This window comes from Hyperolius riggenbachi, chromosome 7, assembly GCF_040937935.1.
Source record: "Hyperolius riggenbachi isolate aHypRig1 chromosome 7, aHypRig1.pri, whole genome shotgun sequence".
In the NCBI taxonomy this organism is placed as follows: Eukaryota; Metazoa; Chordata; class Amphibia; order Anura; family Hyperoliidae; genus Hyperolius; species Hyperolius riggenbachi.
In genome coordinates, this window is record NC_090652.1 from 259,925,872 (window position 1) to 259,946,615 (window position 20,744).

The 20,744-nt window shown below is 40.0% G+C and overlaps 1 protein-coding gene across 6 annotated transcripts in view; it reads right to left on the bottom strand.

Moving 5' to 3' along the window:
• XIRP2 (xin actin binding repeat containing 2) overlaps window positions 1–20,744 on the bottom strand; it is a 686,858-nt gene that overhangs the window by 16,935 nt on the left and 649,179 nt on the right. For all 6 annotated transcript variants that reach the window (XM_068245604.1, XM_068245598.1, XM_068245599.1 and 3 more), the window contains one exon: window positions 4,686–14,292. In XM_068245604.1, coding sequence (XP_068101705.1) covers window positions 4,686–14,292 — 9,607 coding nt within the window. The remainder of the gene's footprint in view (window positions 1–4,685; window positions 14,293–20,744) is intronic.

Genomic DNA, 20,744 nt, shown 5'->3' on the forward strand with positions numbered 1-20,744 from the left:
CAAACTTATTGGGAATTTTACAAAAAAAACAATGATGTGCTTGGTTTTAACATAACTTTATTCTTTCATGGGTTATTTACAAGTTTCTCTTTGTTTACAACCATCGCCAAGGTTAACACGTGAGGAGCGGATAGAAATTGTGTTGATGTCTGGTGAACGCAGTAACCAGGTCATTGCAGCAGATTTCAATGCAAGACACCCATCTCCCATGCTTCAGTTAGCAAACTGCTTGCTAAGTTTCGTGAAACTGGTTCAGTGTTGGATTTGCCAAAATGTGGACGCATGAAATCTGTCACTAGTCGAACATCCCTTTGGCGGATATTAGCTACTCACAAATGTCACCATTACAAACTCCAGCTACTGCAGCATCTCAACGAGGATGACCCAGATCGGCGCACTGAATTTGCAGAATGGGCAAAACAAAAATTGGAGGAGGACCCTAAGTTTACGCAGAAGATTTTGTTCAGTGATGATGCAAACTTTTATGTGAATGGTGAAGTTAACAAACAAAACCACCGCTATCGGTCTGAAACTAACCCACATTGGACAGATCCCTCCAAGACTGTTGGAACAAAAACATTTATGGTATGGTGTGGTATATGAGGTACAAAGATAGTGGGGCCATTCTTCATCAATGGAAACCTCAAGGCCACTGGATATGCAAAATTGCTACATGATGATGTGTTTCCCTCTTTATGCACTGAAGCTGGCATGTTCCCTGAGTTTTTCCAGCAAGATGGTGCACCACCACATTATGGGTGTCAGGTCCGAGCATTCCTAGATGAGCAGTTTCCTGGAAAGTGGATTGGTCGTCATGGGCCAGTTGAATAGCCCCCAAGGTCTCCCGATCTGACCCACTTAGACTTTTATCTTTGGGGTCATCTGAAGACAATTGTCTATGCTGTCAAGATACGAGATGTGCAGCACCTGAAACTACGGATACTGGAAGCCTGTGCTAGCATTTCTTCTGCGGTGTTGCTATCAGTGTGTGAAGAGTGGGAGAAGAGGGTTGCATTGGCAATCCAACACAATGGGCAGCACATTGAACACATTTTATAAGTGGTCAGAAACTTGTAAATAACTCATGAAAGAATAAAGTTACATTAAAACCAAGTACACTGTTGTTTTTCTTGTGAAATTCCCAGTAAGTTTGATGTGTCACATGACCCTCTTCCTATTGAAAAAAGAAAAGTTAGTTTCAAAATGGCCGACTTCAAAATGGCCGCCATGGTCACCACCCATCTTGAAATGTTTTCCCCCTCACATATACTAATGTGCCACAAACAGAAAGTTAATATCACCAACTATTCCCATTTTATTAAGGTGTATCCATATAAATGGCCCACCCTGTAGTGCGAGGTAAATGACATGGCTGCCTATTGGCTGAATATACAGTGATGCCTTACTCATAACATCATTCAAATGAAGAGCAAAGGAACCTTGATTAGATGACTAGATTAATAACTGACCAATAAAGGAATGAGGTTGCCCTCTTGCAACTAATGTGTTGTAATAGACTAAGAACCTGTCAAGGTTTTGAGGGATATTTCCCTTATTTACCTGGACTTGGGTTTCAATCATAACTGATTAACTGCTCCTACTTATTCTTACTAGGAACCCCAGATTACTTGGTGGGGGAACAGAACTGCTTCTGTCCTCCTTACCTAGAAACCAGGCTGCTAGCAGATATTTGTAGCATTGTCTCGCACACACTAAAGGATCAAACCCTTTGTCTTTAAGTGGAGTGCAACAGCTGGGAAAGAGGGATGACGCCCTCTATGCAACATTCAACAGGAGAAAAAGCTGGCACATCCAAAGTAAATCTTTATTAGTTCCATGTAAAAGCATAGGGCCACTGTTTCGGAGCCACTTAGGGCCCCTTTATCAAGGCAATGTTTTCTCAGAGGCAAAAATCTGTGTGCTGCTGTGCATAATTTCCTGTATATGGAAGTGGGATTCAGGCTCCTCTGGACACTGGCACGCAGCGATGTGTATTCCTCTGGGATCAGCAGCACTGCAGGAATGTATGCACAGCAGCACATAGATTTTTGCCTCCTAGCAAACATTGCCTTGATAAAGGAGCCCTACGTTGCTCCGAAACGTTGGTCCTATGCTTTTACATGGAACCAATAAAGATTTACTTTGGATGTGCCAGCTCTTCTTCTATCGAATGCTAGCAGAAAGTGTGATCACCTAGATCAAATTCTAGGTGCCCCCTTGTTTCATATGGCTAGTGATGCCGTTCTAAATGTGTAGACATCAGGTAAGCAGTCACTTTTAAAGAAATACAATTCTTATATATGTTACGGCCAGAACCCGAAGTTTGGCCACTTCTAGTTCTTGCCGGCCACTTCGGGTTCTGGCTGGCCAATGTGCGAAGTGGCCGCTGCGCTGCGGTCAATGTGAGAAATGGAATTATTCCTGTAACATTAATGTATCTTCTGGCCGCAGCGCAGCGGCCAAATGTATCACAACTTAGTTAATTTAATGCAATTAAGCCGGCGGCAATGTAACAGATCAAGCCGCCGGAGTCATTTGTCGCGGCAGGAATCCTGCCGTTCTTGCAGAGCGGATGCTGGCAGAAGCAATGTCTGCAGCCTCCATGCTCTGCTTTCCTGGAGCGACGAACGACTCTTGGGGACACGCGTGTCCCTGCCGGCTGCCCATAAGAGAAGGAGAGAGAGGCGGGGGGGAGGAGAGAGGGGCAGAGCAATAGCCGGCGGCTTCATCTGTTACATTGCCGCCGGCTTAATTGCATTAAATTAACTAAGTTGTGATACATTTGGCCGCTGCGCTGCGGCCAGAAGATACATTAATGTTACAGGAATAATTCCATTTCTCACATTGGCCGCAGCGCAGCGGCCACTTCGCACATTGGCCAGCCAGAACCCGAAGTGGCCGGCCAGAACTAGAAGTGGCCAAACTTCGGGTTCTGGCCGTAACATATACATAAAATGAGAAATAAAGTCTCTAGATGCTAGAATGCTCCTTCTTTATAAATCACTTTTGAGGACACATCTGCAGCATGGGATACCGTTTTTGTCATCACGCTTCAAGAAAGACATTGATGTAGACTAATCAAAGGGATGGAAGGTCTCACTTTCCAAGAAATGTTGCACAAACTGAGCTTATTTAGCTTGGAAAAGAGATGACTGAAAGGTGATACTAATTGACATGTATAAATACATACAAGGCAAATATAAATTGGTAAATGAGCTTTTTAGATCTAGTTCTGTACAAAGGACAAAGGGATATGATCTGTGCATGTACAGAAAGTGGTTCTTTATGGTTAAAGTGGTTGATATGTGAACCACAGAAAATAAGTATTGCAAATTCTATACTCACATCTAAAAAGATTTTGAATGCTTTCTTAACTGTGAAGGGCAACTGCTACATGTAGGAAGATGATGCCTTGATACAGTCAAGGAGGTAGTTTGTGAGGCTGAACCTGATAGATGCATGTCATTTTCAACCTAGATAACTACGTAACGCTCAGTTACCATCTAAGTCAAACCCAGGCAAAGTGTTCACAGGCTTTCGACTTACATTCATTCCTAATGTGACAATTTTTTTTTTTTATTAAGGTTGCCATCAGTGGTACCATCAATGAAATTCAAACTTCGCCTGACTTTGCCAGTGGTTGCCTTAGAGTTGACCCATTTTTCTATTTTTCTTATTCCCAGGGATGTCAAACTCCAGTCCTCAAGTATCGAACTCCTCACAGATTTTGTCACATCTCAAAAGAATTGATGGGACTGAATCAGGAAAGGTGTGGCTCATCACATTTTTCTATTTCTTAGTGCATCCTGTACAATGGCATAGGCATGGTCCTTGAAGGCTGGGGTTCAACTCCTGACTCTTACTGTATACCCTCCTACTTACTCCAATTACTAAACTATAGTGGTTTCCCATTTCTCTCTTCTTTTAATGTGTTCCTAAGGTTGGCTTGTGTAAACGTCCGAGAAACATTCACCATTCAATAGTATGGTTGATGTCGAACTAAATGCAAACTGATGTCAAAAGTACACTAGCTATTAGAAAACATTGAGCAGCAGAAACAAAACAAATGTTGATGGGAAACTTGGAACTTATGGAGGTCTTCTGATGAGAAACCTGGAACCCAAAAGTTATAAGACACCAACAGTCCACCAACACCCACCCAAAACTGACACACTATTAGACAAACTTGCATTTTGATAAGACACCTTGATGCTCTGCTTCCATCTCCATGTTTTAATATGGACACCCTTTCCTTCATAGCATAGAACATAGCTCCTTCACGTGCATAATAGCCTCCCAGAAGCCTTCATTTATACTTGTCTGACATTTCACAATATTTCATGCAGTTATGAAATCATTTGCAAAACATGTGTGTTATTGGTGCAATTAGTATGCAAACATATGCAAATGACAGTCTTGTTTTTACCTCAAGATTCAACTCCATTCTACTTTCAGCACAGCAGTCAGTGTTAGTCACAAACACACACAGCATGTCATTAAAGGAGAAGCCTTCAGGGAGAAAAAAAAAGAACAGAGAAAGGAAGAAGTGGTAACTAATCCGTGTGATGATTAAATGTTAGTTTTGAGCTGCACATTATTTTTTTTAACTGAACTATAAAATTACCTCACACAGTCAGTAGCATTTAGTTTGTTAATGGTTCCTCACTCTGGTCATGCCTATTTACCAGTAATATACTCCTTTTGATGGTAGCTGCTTGTCATTTCAGAAGTATCAGAGATGGTATAGCCTAGACTTTTAAACACCCTTTCACTTTCTTCCCAAGTTTTTTGAAAATTCTTCAGTATGTCCTCTGGAGATTCGGTAGCGGAAATATCGAGCATATGACCTGATATGACATCTTCGTAAGTTGGAGGAGCATGTTTGAACTCAAAGCCTGCCTTTGCACCTTCAGGATTCCATGAAGCCCTTGACCCCGTCACTATGCTTTCCAGCTTGTCAACACCAGAAGCTTGGGATATCGTCTCAGAATGCATCATAGGTTTAAAGAAATGTTCTCCACTCTCTTCTTGACTTTTCATAAACACGTGTTTGGATTTGTTCTCTCTGCGGTCTTTAAGTTGCTTTATTGGAACAGTTCTGGATTTAACAGAACTTGTTGGAACTTCACTGACTGCTTTTTGGCTTTCCTGGTGCTGTGTCTTCTTTTGTCCACTTTGGGTCATAAAGACAGAATTTACATTTTCTACTTGGCCTGCCATGTGCCCCTCTCTTGCTTCCTCTGCATTAGATTTCTTATTTACTTCCACTTTCTTGTAAACATTTTTAGGTTTTGTTTCAAATGCATGATCCACAGGGGTCTTGTTTTTGTGTGAGATGGATAATGCATCCAGGCTATCCAGTTCTGGGCCAAGCCATTTTGGAATGTGCTTTGAATCTGGTTGAGAGATTGTTTTGTGTGTTTCAGATATTCTTGCTTCTTCATATATTTCTGTGCGGTCTTCTATTGTGCTGACTGTCACTTCACCAGAAGGGACAGGTGTGGTGCTCACAGACCCTGAGGTATGGCTTTCTATTTTAAGTTGCCTTCGCAGAGTAGCAGGAGAATGTACAATTTCACATTTTTTTTCTACTACAACTGGGATAGGAGTTATAGCTCGAGGCTGTGTTGTAGTTCCTTGGGATAATTTTGCAGTTGTGTCTTTGAGTTTTGCAAGTTGCTCAGATCGATTTTTTTGGGGAGATGGAGAAGGGGATGGAGTTATTTTGGGTGTTGTAGAATGTTTTGGTGGCAGTGGTATATTAACTGGTTCTTTAGGGAGAGGAGAAGGACATGGAACTCTGTCTTTCTGAGGGGAGTCTGTACGCCTTACTGTGGATTCAATAGTTATGTATGTAGGTGAGGGTGATCTCATTCGCAGCAAAGGAGAGCACGCTCTAATATCAGTTTGCTTCATGTCACTTGGAAGCCTACTGAAATCATTGCTGATCTTTCTTTGTCTGCTTGGAACCTCCATTTTTTTGGACACTGTACTTGTCTGCTTTTGTGATGCTCCACTTTGAGAGACGATTTCCTTTTTACTTCTTGGAAATGTGGAAGAGCGTATAGCTGCCTGAATATTGCCTTCAATGGTTGAATGCATGTCCATTGCTTGTTTCTTAATGTAGGACATTTGTTCGGTAATGTCTTCCACATTAACTGAGACGGCCTGGTGTGCCATATCTTCCTTTTTCTCATTGCTTATTAACCAGCTGGGGACAATGCTTAGGAAAGTTTTGAATGTATGTATATTTAATGTTTGTGGTTCTGTTTCAAATTTTTTTGCCCCGGACAATGTTTGTTTTAGCTCTTCACATTTTCGAAGATATTCCACAACATCTGAAGATTTGGCTTGCTCCTTGCTTTGTGATTCTTGAGATACAGTCATGGCATGACTTTCTGTACCTTCTTTAAAAATGGAGGCTGCTTTTACTTGGGTTTCTGCAGCACTACTTTGTACAGTACTAACATGTTCTTTAACTACTTCTCTTGGAAGTGGTGGAGGGAGTGGTGTTTGCTGATGATGCATCTGGCCATGGTGAAAAAGTTTTGATTTTTCTACATGACCTTGAGCATTAGCAACATTCTGCTTGATGACAGTATCACTATTAGCTAGATCTTTTTTAATCTGCAACTTTCTCTGGAATTTTGGCGATTCTATTCTTTTGGTTACTGTACTGCCCATCCCAAAATCCTGAGTTTTCTTTGTTTTAGTTACATTGACATTAGACCTAGTTTGGGTGTTGCTAGAACTTTGTACTTCCTTTTGCTCTGATGTTTGAATAATTGATTGTGTGATTAACTCTTGGCTTTGTTGTTTTTCTGCAGCATGTACACTTTCATGTTCATTTTGATTTTGATTCATCTTTATAGCTGTATCATCTGCATGCTTTGTACTCCCAGCTCTGTTAACTGATTTGGCAGCTGTTTCCATCTTTGCTGCTTCTAAGTTTTCTGCAACATGGTCAATTCCAGGCTGTGGGGAAAAGGTTTTAGCTGTCTGCTTCTGAGTCATCTGTCTCGAATTGTCCAGAGTCTTTACAGAATATTGCTCATCTGTCTGTTCTATTTTACTATGGCCCTTAACAACTGTTGAATGTTGCTGTTGGTGCTTTATTTGCATTCCAGTCTGAACTTTTGGAAGGTTCCTGTTTACTGGTGAGGAGGAGGAAGAGAAGGATGTAGCCATGAATTGAGCAGAATTTTGCTCATTTCTATTGAACGACCCATCGCTTACATTAATTTGTCCTTTTTTAAGAATAACTTCTTGAACTGGTGTTACCACAATTTTAGACTGCTCTTCTATAGCACATTTGACTATTTCTGACTCAACTGTCACCTGTTTGGTTGGAGTTTCAGTACCTGCTGATAGGACAATTTGAGACACAGCCTTGTTTTTGTTTTTCTCAAGCTCTTCTCTTTGCTGACGATATTTTTCTTCAGCGATCATTAGTGGAGTTTTAAATTTCCTGACATACGTTTTGGGTTTTGGTGTTGGAGTTTCAGCTTGCAAAGCCGGAGAACATGTAGGAGGAAAAAATACCTTTCTCCTGGGTTTTATTGCTTGTTCGTGAATTCTTTCCATCTCACGGTCACATGCCAGTTGATCCAGGTCTTGTTCAGTTAGCTGAGACTCGATAATGTTTTGTGACTGTGCTGATGTTGAGGATACTGACAAAGACAAATTACTTTCATTAACTTGATTAACGGTCATATCTGTGTTTAGTTTAGAAAGCTGGACCATGTGTACTGGTGCTGGAGATATTCTTGGTGAAAACAACATCTTTTTCTTTGGTTTTAAGGATTCTTCGTGTATTCTTTCTAGTTCTTGATCACAAACTGCTTGATCATAATCTACTGCACTTGACTGAGTGGTGTTTATGTTTTCCCCATGAACTAAGGTTTCTTGAGTAAACTTGCTAGTTCCTGTTTTAGAATGAATTGGTGGGATTTCATTTTTAGGCGCTAAAGGTACAGTTGGTGAAGACACAGTTTTTTTGGCATTTAAAGTCCCCTTATTGACCATACCAACTTCCTGGTGACTTTCTGTTTGTTTGGTATGTTCAGAACGAGACTGGGTCACTTTTGACCTTTGTTCTTGCTGTAAAACAGTTGTCTGTTTACTGAAATTTTGAGTTTCACTGACCTTTGAACTTGCTGTGACTCCTGTTTTAGACTGAAAGATGGGCAGTTTGGACTTTGGTAGCACTTCAGGTGCTTTTTTCACTGGGTACTTTACAGTCTGTTCATTTTCTACATGATGCTTTGAAGCCTCTAATTCCGTTGCAGAATATTTATTTGAAAATGTCTTTGTCTCTTTCTTGCTTGTGACTGAATGTTCAAGAGTGGGCAAATAACTTGCTTTTTTACTAAATAATTCTTTATATTGACCTTTGTATTGCTGCATAGCTTGTGTTGTTTCAGGTGGAGGTGGCAGGAAGTCATCATCCATTTTATCCACCACGGGGGGAGGTGGTGATGGATAATACTCAAGCTCATTACTGCTTTTAAATGACAGATGAGCTGGCAATGGTGGTGGTGGAGGTGGTGGTGGTGTAGGTGCCAAAGGAGGCTCTACCATAGCAGGCTGTGGCAAAGGTGGGGGAGGAGGGAAGACAATTTCTGGTTTTTCTCTCTCTTTTACAACTTTTGTATTAAGGTTATAGTTTTTCACGTGACCTTTAGTAGTAAATTTACTGGTTTCGCTGATTTCCTGGATGGATGTTTTAGCTGCACGCATGTTATGGCCTCTTGCAGCTGATTTTGGTAATGCAATACTACCTTCAACTATTATCTCATTCCCTACAGTTTCTAGGTTGTTGTTGATGGAATCAAGATCTTGCGCTTGCTGAATATCCACAATGTTGCCTGCAGCCATTTTTCCTAAGTTTTGTTGGAATTGTTCGTTTGCTACTTCTTTTTGAACTTCCTCTGATGTTTGATATCTACTTCTATTAATCATACTAATAGAGGTGGATTTGGAACTATTGACATTGGATGACAGCTTTGCTTTTTGTATCACTTTGTTTTGATTGATTACACCAGTTGGCATTTTTTCTATCTGTCCTTTGCTAAACCCTTGAGCCAAGTATTTTTTCTCTTCAGACATTAGTTCTGCAGCTTGAGCATCAGAGAATGTGCGATGTTTTTTCCAGGATTTGCTGGCTACTGCCTTTTGCTCCTTATCAACTCTTGATGATGTAACTTGCCTGTCTATGCTCTGTTTAGAAACACTGTGAATTTCTTGCTTATCACCATGTGTCTTATCATCCATCACACTGGAAGTATCAATAGCTTTTTGTTGGAGGGTGTTCATATTCTGTTGTAGTCGATGATCCATTTTTGTGGATGTTTCAATAACCTCTTCTTTTAAAGCATTAATGTTTTCTGGGCGGTTATGATCAATTTCAGGTAATGTATTTTGGCTATCAAGATCTATATCGATCAACTTTCCAACTGACAACTCTCGTTTACTTGATACCTGGGATTTTTCAGTAGACTGAAGATATGTCTTGATTGTATCTTTAACATTTCCTTCAATGCTCGCTCTCCGATGTATATTTGGGGAGGAAGGCTGCTGAAGAGTCTTCATGGCAGTTTTTACATCACCTTGAATGCTGACTTGATGCTGGACATGTTTCTTTGCAGTAGAGGAGTCCAGCAGGCTTTGCTTGGTTGCACTGACGTCTCCTTTGATTACATTTTCTTTTTCTATTTGCTTTATAGACTGCTGTGATTCTTTTAAAGATTTTAATGTTGCCTCAAGGTTGCCATGAATCACTTCTTCCTTAACAAACTCATTTTTAAGGTTTACTGCTTTTTCAAGAGAATCAATGGTTCCTTGAATGTCACCAGGGATGACGTCTGGTTTTTCTGCTTCTCTCACTTGCTGCGTTGATTCGGTAAGGGACCTTAGCGTAGCAGAGAGATCTGCTTTAATAATGTCTTCTTTTTCCATGACCACAGCCTGATTTATGGCTTGGTTAAGTGAGTTTAGGGTCATCTTCAAATCTCCCCTTACGACTTCCTCTTTATTTGCATCAAAAGATTTATGTTCTGGTTCAGTCATGAAAACCTTAACTGTATTATACACATCCCCAGGGACTATATCTGTTTCATCAACAGTCCGCTCAACCTGGTACTGCTGTTTTTTAAGCAGCAATTTGGTAGCTTCAACATCACCTCCAATAATTTCTTCCATCGTTTGCTCAACAGCAACATCATCTGAAACACCTTGTAGTCGTTTTAGATAATCCAAAGCACCAGATTCGATGCAGGTGGTAAAAAACTGGACATTGCCTCTTTCCGAATCATCAATCGCAACTCTCTCTGATCTATCATCTGTCATGGCGGAGGTTTTTAAATTATAAATTGAGCGTTTTACATCTCCTTTCACCACTTCTTCACGTTCATAATCATTTTTGTCATTTTTGTTAAGAAGAGAGTAGACAGTCATTTTGATATCCCCTTTCTCACTTTCTTGAATGAGTATGCCTTGCTTTACAGAGTCGTTACTTAAGAGAAGGCTTTTAATAGCTTCTTGTACATCTCCTCCTACAATGTCTTCTCTGCTTGACTGTATTTCCGTAGATCTGTTCATTAATTGTGATTTTGTCAAAGAGACATTGCCCTTTTCTTCTTCATTTAAGAGAACCATTCTTTCTGTGGAGGAACTTTGGGACAATAAGTTCATCATTATATTTCTAAGATCACCCCTTATAGCTTCCTCCCTTTCTATTTCTGGACTCCGCCGGTTCAGTAGCTGGTATTTGGCCATACGGACATCACCAATTTCATCACTTTCTAAAATAATTCCTTGAGACTTTATAAGTTTTTGGCTGTACAGTTCTTTTAATGTTTCTTGGATACTCTTTCCTATAATGACCTGTTGCTCTGTCTTGTGCTCATTAAATTCATGCAGAGGTGTTGTTTCAAAGAGCCAAGTTGTGGTTTTAACATCAGCCTCTGGGATTTCTTCCTTCACTGTCATCTTTACATTCTCATCATTTACTTGGATTGAGTCCAAGCTCTGGTTTTCAAAGAGCCAGACAGACTCTTGAACATCTCCTTTTTGGATGTCTTCCATTGTAACTGTTTTCATGTTGTTATAACCATCTTCATGAAGTTCATCCAGTGTATGTGTTTCAAATAACCAAGTAGAAGTTTTAACGTTGCCTTGTTTAATCTCACTAATGCTTACGGTTCTCACAACCTGAGTCTTTGTTTCTTTTTCAAAAAATTCCCTGCTGCTTTTTACATCCCCACTTTCAATACTTTCAATGGTGCGAATATCTGACCTAACATCATCCGAGATTGTATCCAGTGGTTGGGTTTCAAACCGCCAACGCACAGCATTAACATCACCTCTCTGAATGTCCTCTTGAGTAACAGCTTTTATAACAAACACTTCATTAGATTCATTAAAAGAATCTAAAGGTTTTGTCTCAAATAGCCACCTTGTTCCTCGGACATTACCATGAGACACCTCTTCCTTTTTTACTGTTGTTACTTCATGATAATAGCCTTCTTTATCTTGAATGGCATAGAGAGGCTGAGTTTCAAACATCAGAGTATAATTTTTCACATCACCTTTTAGTATTTCTTCAACATCCACTGTTTTAGTCATCGTGTCTTCTGAATTTTTATCTTTAATCTGATCTAGAGAAAAAGTCTCAAAAATAAAACATCCTTTTCTTACATTGCCACCTTGCACATCAGAGATGGCATGTACTGTTTTGTCTTTTTCTTGGTTTTCACTGATCTCATCAATAGAATGGTTCTCAAAAAGCCACCTGCAGTTTAAGACATTTCCTTTTTGAAGGTCTTCAGATTTCATGCTAATCATCTTTTGTAAAACGTCTTGTGAACTAGAACTAATTTTATCCAATGGTTGGTTTTCAAAAATATATTTCATAGAAGACACATCACCAGACTGCACATCAATTTCCACTACTCTCTTAAAATCTCGTTTTTCTTCTCCTTGGATGTGTTCTAAATTTTGAGTCTCGAAAAGGAAACACACTGTTTGCACATCCTGGCCTTCAATTTTTTCTCGTTGTAGCTTTGCAACCTTTTCAGATTCATCTTGTATTGTGTCAAGTGGCTGCGTTTCAAAAAGCCATGTGCAGGTTTTGACATCTCCTTTCTGAATTTCTTCACTGTCAGTTACTTTAACTTGTTTCTCATAAAGATCTCCCATAGGCTGAGTTTCAAACAGCCATTTACACATCTTTACATCGCCTTTAACAATGTCACTTGTGCTTTCTTTTATAGCATTTTCTTCCTCAGCATTGCTAAAGTATTTTATTGAATCAAGTGGCTGGGTCTCAAAAAGCCATTTTCCTGTTTTGACATCACCAGACTGTACTTCCTGAGAAGAGATTCCTCTGATAACTTGATAATTCTCGGTACTTTCACCAAACTGGTCTATTGGAATTGTTTCAAACATCCATTGATACGTTCTTACATCTCCTCTCACTATTTCCTCTTGGCGGATAGTCTTGACTTCATGATAATGTCCAAAACGATCTTGGAGAGTGTATAGAGGTGTTGTCTCAAACAGTTTCTTATTAAGTTTGACAGCTCCCTTATTAACATCTTCAATTTGAATTTTATAGGAAGAATGATCAGTCTGCCAGTCTTCTTTCTCAAATGCATTTCTGCAGGCATGTACATCACCTTTGTAGATCTCATCAAGTCTAACTGTCCGAATGTATTCTTTCTTGTCCTCTCTTATCTGTTCCAGTGGTTGAGATTCAAAAACCCATCTTTGATGGCGAACATCTCCTTTCTCCTCTTCAGTGGTGACCATTTTCTTAAGCTTGCCTACCTCAGCATTTTCTTTGAGCTCATCCATTGGCACAGTTTCAAATAAATTCTTTCTGTTGCTTACATCTCCACCAATTATCTCTTGCCCTTCAAGAGGCCTTTGGTTAGCATTGTCTTTCAATACATCCATTGGAAGAGTTTCAAAAACCCAACATTTCTGGTATACATCTGCACCAATGATAGCTTCTTTTTCAGTAACAGTACCATCTTCTTCTTTAATTGAGTCAAGGGGTTGTGTTTCAAACAGCCACTTAGCTTTTCCCACCCCACCTTTAACACTTTCTTCAACAGATATTCCTCTAACAACATTAACCTGAAGTTCATCCTGGTTAATTGCATCCAAAGGCTGAGTTTCAAACATCCATCTAGCTGTTTTCACGTCTCCCTTTTCTATGTCTTCCCTGCACACTGTTTTTATTTCGAGGACTTTTCCAGAGCTGTCTTTCAAGACATATTTTGGTTCATTCTCAAATTTTTTGATTGTTCTTTTAACATCTCCATTTATCTCCTGGAGTTCTGATCGAAGGGTAAGCATGTTCACTTCATTAAGAGAAGAGAGGCGTCCATCTCGATACTCAGTCTCAAATAGATATGTTCCAGTTTTTACATCTCCTCCTTGAATGTCTTCGGATGGCCTCATAATATCTGAGTCAGATTCTTTGTAAATTTTATTCAGTGCATCTAATGGCTGAGTTTCAAACAACCATGTGGCTGTTCGGACATCTCCGCTGGCAAGATCCGGCACCTTATCAGCATCTTCTGCAGGGTTGGAGGCATTTGTACTAAGTGCATGAATTGGTTGGGTCTCAAACATCCATGTTGTATATTTTACATCTCCTCCAGCAATAATTTCTTGCTCTCCAATAGTTTTGATATGACTTTGTTCAGGTGACTCATCCTTAATTGAATCCAAAGGCTGATTTTCAAAGACCCACCTCATTGATTGCACTTCTCCTTTCAAAATTTCATCCCATTCCAGATATTCTCTTTCTGGGCTGAGGCATTTCTGTGGGCTTCCTGTTGGATTTTCAAAAGCATACTTTGCTTGCCGCACTTCACCCTTCTGATCAGTCTGGCTGTTTACTATTTCAGTAACTTCACTGATATACTCCTTTTGTAAGTTCTTTCTCACTTCTGGATGTATATGCTTATATAAACGTTTAAGTTCATTTAGGTTCCTTTGCTTTGAGAATACATCTTTAGTAGTAGGTGACAGATGTCTTTCCGGAGAGGTTGGAGGTTCTGGGGACTGGGAAAAATCTGCTATATCAGAGGTCTCTAAAATGTCTGGAGGAGGAGGTGGAAATTCTTCTAAACTCCCAAAATGAACAGATTTTGCACTAGAAGACTTTGAAGAACGTTCTGCTTTCAGTACCGAAGTCGTTGATTCGCAGACATTGCTTGCCGAGCTGGAGCCGTTGGCATTTACTACTGGCCATTCAAATTCCGGGTGGTCATTACAGATCTTTTGGGGGGACAAAATACATTTTGATATATAGCTTTAATTTGCCTGGCCTTTGCTTAAACAATTATGCTTTATTGCAAAATAATGTATTCTAAATAATTCGCAATCAACAATTAATAATTTGTAAATCACTAGATACATATATTTATAATGGTGAGTAGCTTTTAAAAGAACTGCAAATTACCTATGCCAGCAATTCATTATACTAGATTGGTTCAGTGTTTAAAGGGACTCTGAAGTGCATTATTTTTATAGTTGCATTATTTACCATATGCAGTGTTAAAACTTGTGTTTTTATTTTTCTTTATTATTATTTCAATCCTCTAAACATGACATTTTGAATATTAACACATCATGTTTACTGTTCCATTCCAGCAGGTGGAGTTCCTAGGGCTGAATCAATTGCAGGTGTTGAACAACTTGTGAGTTGTTGAACAGCATGTGAGTATCCTGTCACCCTGTATCGCACATAGTTTACTGGAGACTTAGTTGTCGCTGTAGCAAATAACCCGATATGTTATACTACCATATTTTCTGCTGTATAAGATGCACCGGAATATAAAACGCACCTTGGTTTAGAGGGCAAAAGCCAGGGGAAAAAATATACTAAACCTGGTGTGTCCATATTCCATAAAATGAGGAGAAGGAAGTGCGATCGGCACTGCAGGTGCTTTATTCCATATTTGCAGTAGATAAAACAATACATATACAAGGCATCGTAAGAAGCAGCCTCCGTTGAAGCACATATATAGCACGAAACGGCCGTCAGGCAGTTTGTGCCCAGCACCCACCGCACCACCGCACTTCCTGCACATGGTATGTGACTTCTTACGATACCTTATATATGTATTGTTTTATCTACTGCAAATATGAAATAAAGCACCTGCAGTGCCGATCGCACTTCCTTCTCCTCATTTTATGTACAAGTTACTCTCAAACTCTATCAGAGCACGCAGGTTGCACCACAAGATAAGAAGTGCGGGAACCCTGTCCGCATCACCTCAGTATCAGCTGTCCTATGCTGTAGTGCCAACTACATATTTCTTTTTTTGCTTGTGTACGTGTCCATATTCCAGGGTCATCTTGTAGATGTTCTCCCCAATGATTGTGTCCTCCTGTGTCCCCCATGTGCTCCCTTCTGTCCCTCATGTGCTCCCTTCTGTAGTCAGTGTGTCCTCCTACTGTCCCTGTTTGACCTCTGCTCCACCGTTTGTCTCAACCCTCCCTTCATGTTTCGTCCTCTGCCCCATGTCTCCACTCCCCTCATGTATGCTCCTGTGCCCCCGTAACAGAAGTGGTAGCACCGACTCACCTCATCTGCGGCGACAGCAGACCTCTCCACTCCTGCATGGCTCCCCTAGCGACAGCTTCTGCTGATGACACGATCAGCAGAAGCCAGCACTTGGGGGAGCCATACAGGACAGGAGAGGTCTGCTGTGACCGCAGGAGCTGTGGATGAGGTGAGCCGGTGCTGCTGCTTCTGCTAATTACACACGGGGCAGAGGAGCATGCATGGGGGGAGCCGCAGACACGGGAACAGAGGACCATACATGGAGACGATGCAGGAAGTCTCTGACATTGTGGCAGGTTTTAATAAGTCAGGCATTGCCTGTATTCGGCATATAAGACACAGGGACTTTTCTTCCCCTTTTTTGGGAAGAAAAAGTGTTTCTTATACGATGAAAAATACGGTTATTGATGAGCATTATAAAAGTGCTTCAGGCATTTTGCTGGGGAGTTTCTATTGTTCTTGCTTTCTTCAGCATAACACATCACTTATTGCCTACTGCTTTACTAATTCTATATTAGTTTCTGTTAATTGTTTGGCTTTTTATGTGTTTTTTTTAACACATCCCTTGCGTTATTTCTTAGCAATGAAGGCTGATTGATGCACTCTATGAACTGTGTTTATACCAATTACTGTCTGTCAAGCCAAAAAGCTGCTGAAAAGCATGGCTGCATCCTCTATTGCACGTTTACTTGTAAACTAACCTGTTAAACTAATATTTAAAATATTATAAAAGAAACTGCACTACAAAGATTCTAAGAAGATTTTTTTTTAAATAAGATTTGCTGAACAACTAAATAGGTTCCTGTAAGTTATCCAAATTGTCAACTGGTCGCTTAGTGTTTTCTGAGTTAAAAACAAAACTTCAGACTAATGCCAATTTTCAGCAGAACAGGATTTGCGGCAAATAAAAAAATAAGAACTTTACCACAAATTGTACCCAGAGCTAATATTTTATTTTAAAATGTTTTTAATTGTTTTGTTCTGTATATACAGTATTTTAGGCTGTAATTAGTCTTTGGTGGTCCTTTAAAGGACCACTATTGCTAAAATCGACAAATGTATAATGCATGTAAACATTCAGATAAGAAGTACATTTCTTCCAGAGTGACAATGAGACATACATTACTTTTCTCCTATGCCGCTGTCACTTACAGTTGGTAGTAGAAATCTGACAGATCCGCCAGGTTTTGGAGTAGACCATCTCCTCATGGGACATTCTCACAATATTCTTTATTTTTAAAAGCACTTAGCGAAAGGCAGTTGCTCCGTCCAACTACCACAAAAGTGTGATGCGAGCAGGGAGGCTGGCCAGCATCATTGTATAATGCCTTGAAAAGATGGTCTACTCCAAAACCTGTTGTTTTTTTTTCAAATTTCTACTACCTACTGTAAGTGACAGCAACATATGATAAAAGTAATTGATGGCTCATTTTACTCTAAACGAAATGTACTTCTTGTTTCAGTATGTTTACATGCATTTTAAACGTTATGATTTCCGCGATACTGGTCCTTTAAATTGCTTTGCATTTGATTGAACAAATAAGGTGGGAACAGGGTTCAAAGCTTTAAAATGGTGCTATATATTAATCTTCGTTTAGACACATTTAAACCTATCTCCTGAATTAACTCACATTATTTTTCCAGCTTATCTGTAGAATACCTTTTCAGCACTGAGCATGGAATAAAAAACAGTAAGAGGAATATGGTGTCCACACCATGTTTATTTCCTTTTAAATAATGTCATTGGCCTTGCTGTCCTGCTGATCTCCGGCTGAAACAAGTATGTGGTTAATGTGGTCAAACTTTGGCCACAGCACCTGACCTGCATACTTAGTGGAGGCCTGTAGCTTAAAGCTGCCACATAATTGGCATTGATCAAAAGAAAATAAATATGGTAGCCTTCATATCCCTTTTATCACAGGGTCACTTTAAGCTAATACAGAAACAAAACAATTTCATTAACTCAAATTAAAGTATATTGTTTTATGCACAGTTTTAATTACGCAAATGGGGGATGACTTAAGCCCCATATCCACGCTCAACAAAAGTCTTTTAAAGTGTAACTGTCGGGCATAAAATAAAAAATCAATTCATTTTTATCTAGTAAACCAGTAATACGGATGCTAACCAGGCAATCCAAAAGTTAAAATCTCGATTACTTTTCTTGTTTATAAATGATCGTAAACAAGTAATAAGGATGCTAACCAGGCAATCTAAAAGTTAAAATCTCTATTACTTTTCTTGTTTATAAATGATCATTAGTTTAAGTCCAGCGCACATCTCCTATGTAAATACAGAAATAGCCCCAGGTCAAACGTCCTTAACTATTGCTTCAATCTTCTTCGATTCCACCTCCAGAAATCCCCAATACAAAGCGCACTCACCAGATGCAATGTGACCACTGTCAGACTGGTCAATCAGCGCACACCTCCAGGATACCCCAGCACCTCAGGTCCTGGTCCTTTTGCACATAAATTCCCTGTCCAGGTTCACTTGTCCAGATTCGTGTATCTCCAGTACCTCAAACAGAAGCCTCTCATAGTGTAATATTGTTTTAAAACCACTAAAACTTTATTAAAATATTGCACTCACATGTCACCAAGTTGTAATCATGGCAAAGAGTTTTATCACGGGATCTCCCCCGTTGCCAAGCCAGGCCGGATGATGTTTCCGCGTTCTGGCGTTCCAACCGCCGCTGCTTTTTTCCCAGTGTGTCCAATTCCCCGCACTGGGGAGCGGGGAATTGGATGCACTGGGAGAAAAAGCAGCGGCGGTTGGAACGCCAGAACGCGGAAACATCATCCGGCCTGGCTTGGCAACGGGGGAGATCCCGTGATAAAACTCTGTGCCATGATTACAACTTGGTGACATGTGAGTGCAATATTTTAATAAAGTTTTAGTGGTTTTAAAACAATATTACACTATGAGAGGCTTCTGTTTGAGGTACTGGAGATACACGAATCTGGACAAGTGAACCTGGACAGGGAATTTATGTGCAAAAGGACCAGGACCTGAGGTGCTGGGGTATCCTGGAGGTGTGCGCTGATTGACCAGTCTGACAGTGGTCACATTGCATCTGGTGAGTGCGCTTTGTATTGGTGATTTCTGGTGGTGGAATCGAAGAAGATTGAAGCAATAGTTAAGGACGTTTGACCTGGGACTATTTCTGTATTTACATAGGAGATGTGCGCTGGACTTAAACTATAGATCACTTGTGGAGTATTGCTGTACTCAAGTTAAAGCGCACTCTGATGATAGTGTGAAACACATGTATCCAGTAACCAGTGCGCTTTGAATACTTAACCAATATATAAATGATCATTCCCCAGTTTACCTGACTCTTATTTGGTACGTTGCCGCACAAAGGAGGCTGCAGGGCATGCTGAGTTGTCCTTTTTTGCTTCTTTATTTCCCCTCAGACTTAACTAATGTACAGAAGCAAAAAAGGACAACCCAGCATGCCCTGCAACTTCCCTTGTGCGGCAACGTACCAAATAAGAGTCAGGTAAACTGGGGAATGATCATTTATAAACAAGAAAAGTAATAGAGATTTTAACTTTTGGATTGCCTGGTTAGCATCCGTATTACTTGTTTACCAGATAAAAATAAAGAATTGATTTTTTATTTTATTCCCGACAGTTATTCTTTAAATGCACAGTTATGAAAGAACTTTTGTTGTTGAAACAAGTTGAAACAACCAAAAAACATTGTTTGCTATTGTTCAAACAACTGATAAGACACAGCTCATGTCAATCCAACAGTTGGATTGACTTTAGCTGCATCTTATCAGCTGTTTGAACAATAGCAAACAATGTTTTTGGGTTTTTTCCATTTGTTTCAACAACAAAGGTTGTTTAATAATTGTGCATTTAAAAGACTTTTGTTGAGCGTGTGTATGGGGCTTTACTGGTCAGGATGGGGATGGAACTTTCTCTGCTTGGCTAGCTCAGAAATGGGTTAATACAAGATCATCTGATAATGTTTTTGTTTTCTGTTGGTGCCCATACATCTAGCAATGATCTAGCAATGATGAGCAGATTCGACCAATAGGCAGATCTCTCTCTGAACAAATCTGATTATACACCCATACACCGCAGACTGATTACCAATCGATTTCAGCAGGAAATCTCCCGAGTCCGCTGCTGCTCCCTAGTGTATAAATGTGCTCCGTGTGTACATTTATATATTACCTGTCCTATGCCGCCCACTACACTATGCTCATCTGTTTCCAGAATCCCGCTGCTCTAATAGCACTATACACACCGTAGGCGTTTAGCGCGTCGCTGGTGTGACGTTACACACACTCCACGTGCTATACGCTGGCAGTGTATTGTATGTGTGTGTGTGAAGCTTTAGTCTAGGTATATTGGGCCTGATCCAAATCACTTTTTATCCTAAGTTTTCTCCTGGTCCTGGGAGATAATTTTCCATCTTCGGTTTAAAATAAGTACTCTGCAATTGAAAAAGTACCAAAAAATAGGTGGAAAAGTACTATCAAAATGATTCTAAAGGTGCGTACACACATGCGACTATAGTCGTTTGAAACGATCTTTCCCCGATCGTTTCAAACGGCGATCGTTTTAAAAAAAGCAGCCAACGACCATTAAGTCTAACGACGGACGAGCTAGGTCGTTAAAAACGAACTATCTAGCTTGGCGGATTTTTTCCAACGACGAACGTTTGCAAAAGTAGTACATCTTTGGAAATGGTCATTCGTTCTAGGCTTGACATGCGCATTTCACTATTTCTCCATGGAACTTTTCATTTTTTTGCGCAGGCGCAATAGTTGCTTTACGTGATGTAACTTTAGTTCTAACGATCAGATCGTTACACACCTTTTAAAACTAACTTTACTCAGGTCGTTCTTTCGTCAATTAAAAGATCGTTCGTCGTTGACAACGAACGATCGTTGTCGCATGTGTGTACGTAGCTTAAGTATTCTCTTGCTTGCTGATGGCTTAATAGGCTTTTCATTGATAAGATGTGAAAATGTTACCTAAGAGAAGACTTAGGAGATAAAATGAATTGGACTGGGCCCATTGTGTGTAACCTAATCTACCTGTTCTCCAGGTCTTCTTCATAACAGCAACTGTTGATTGAGCCTGAACAAATTTGCAGCCATCACTTAACTCGATTACACACGCCGGACTTTTTTCAAACT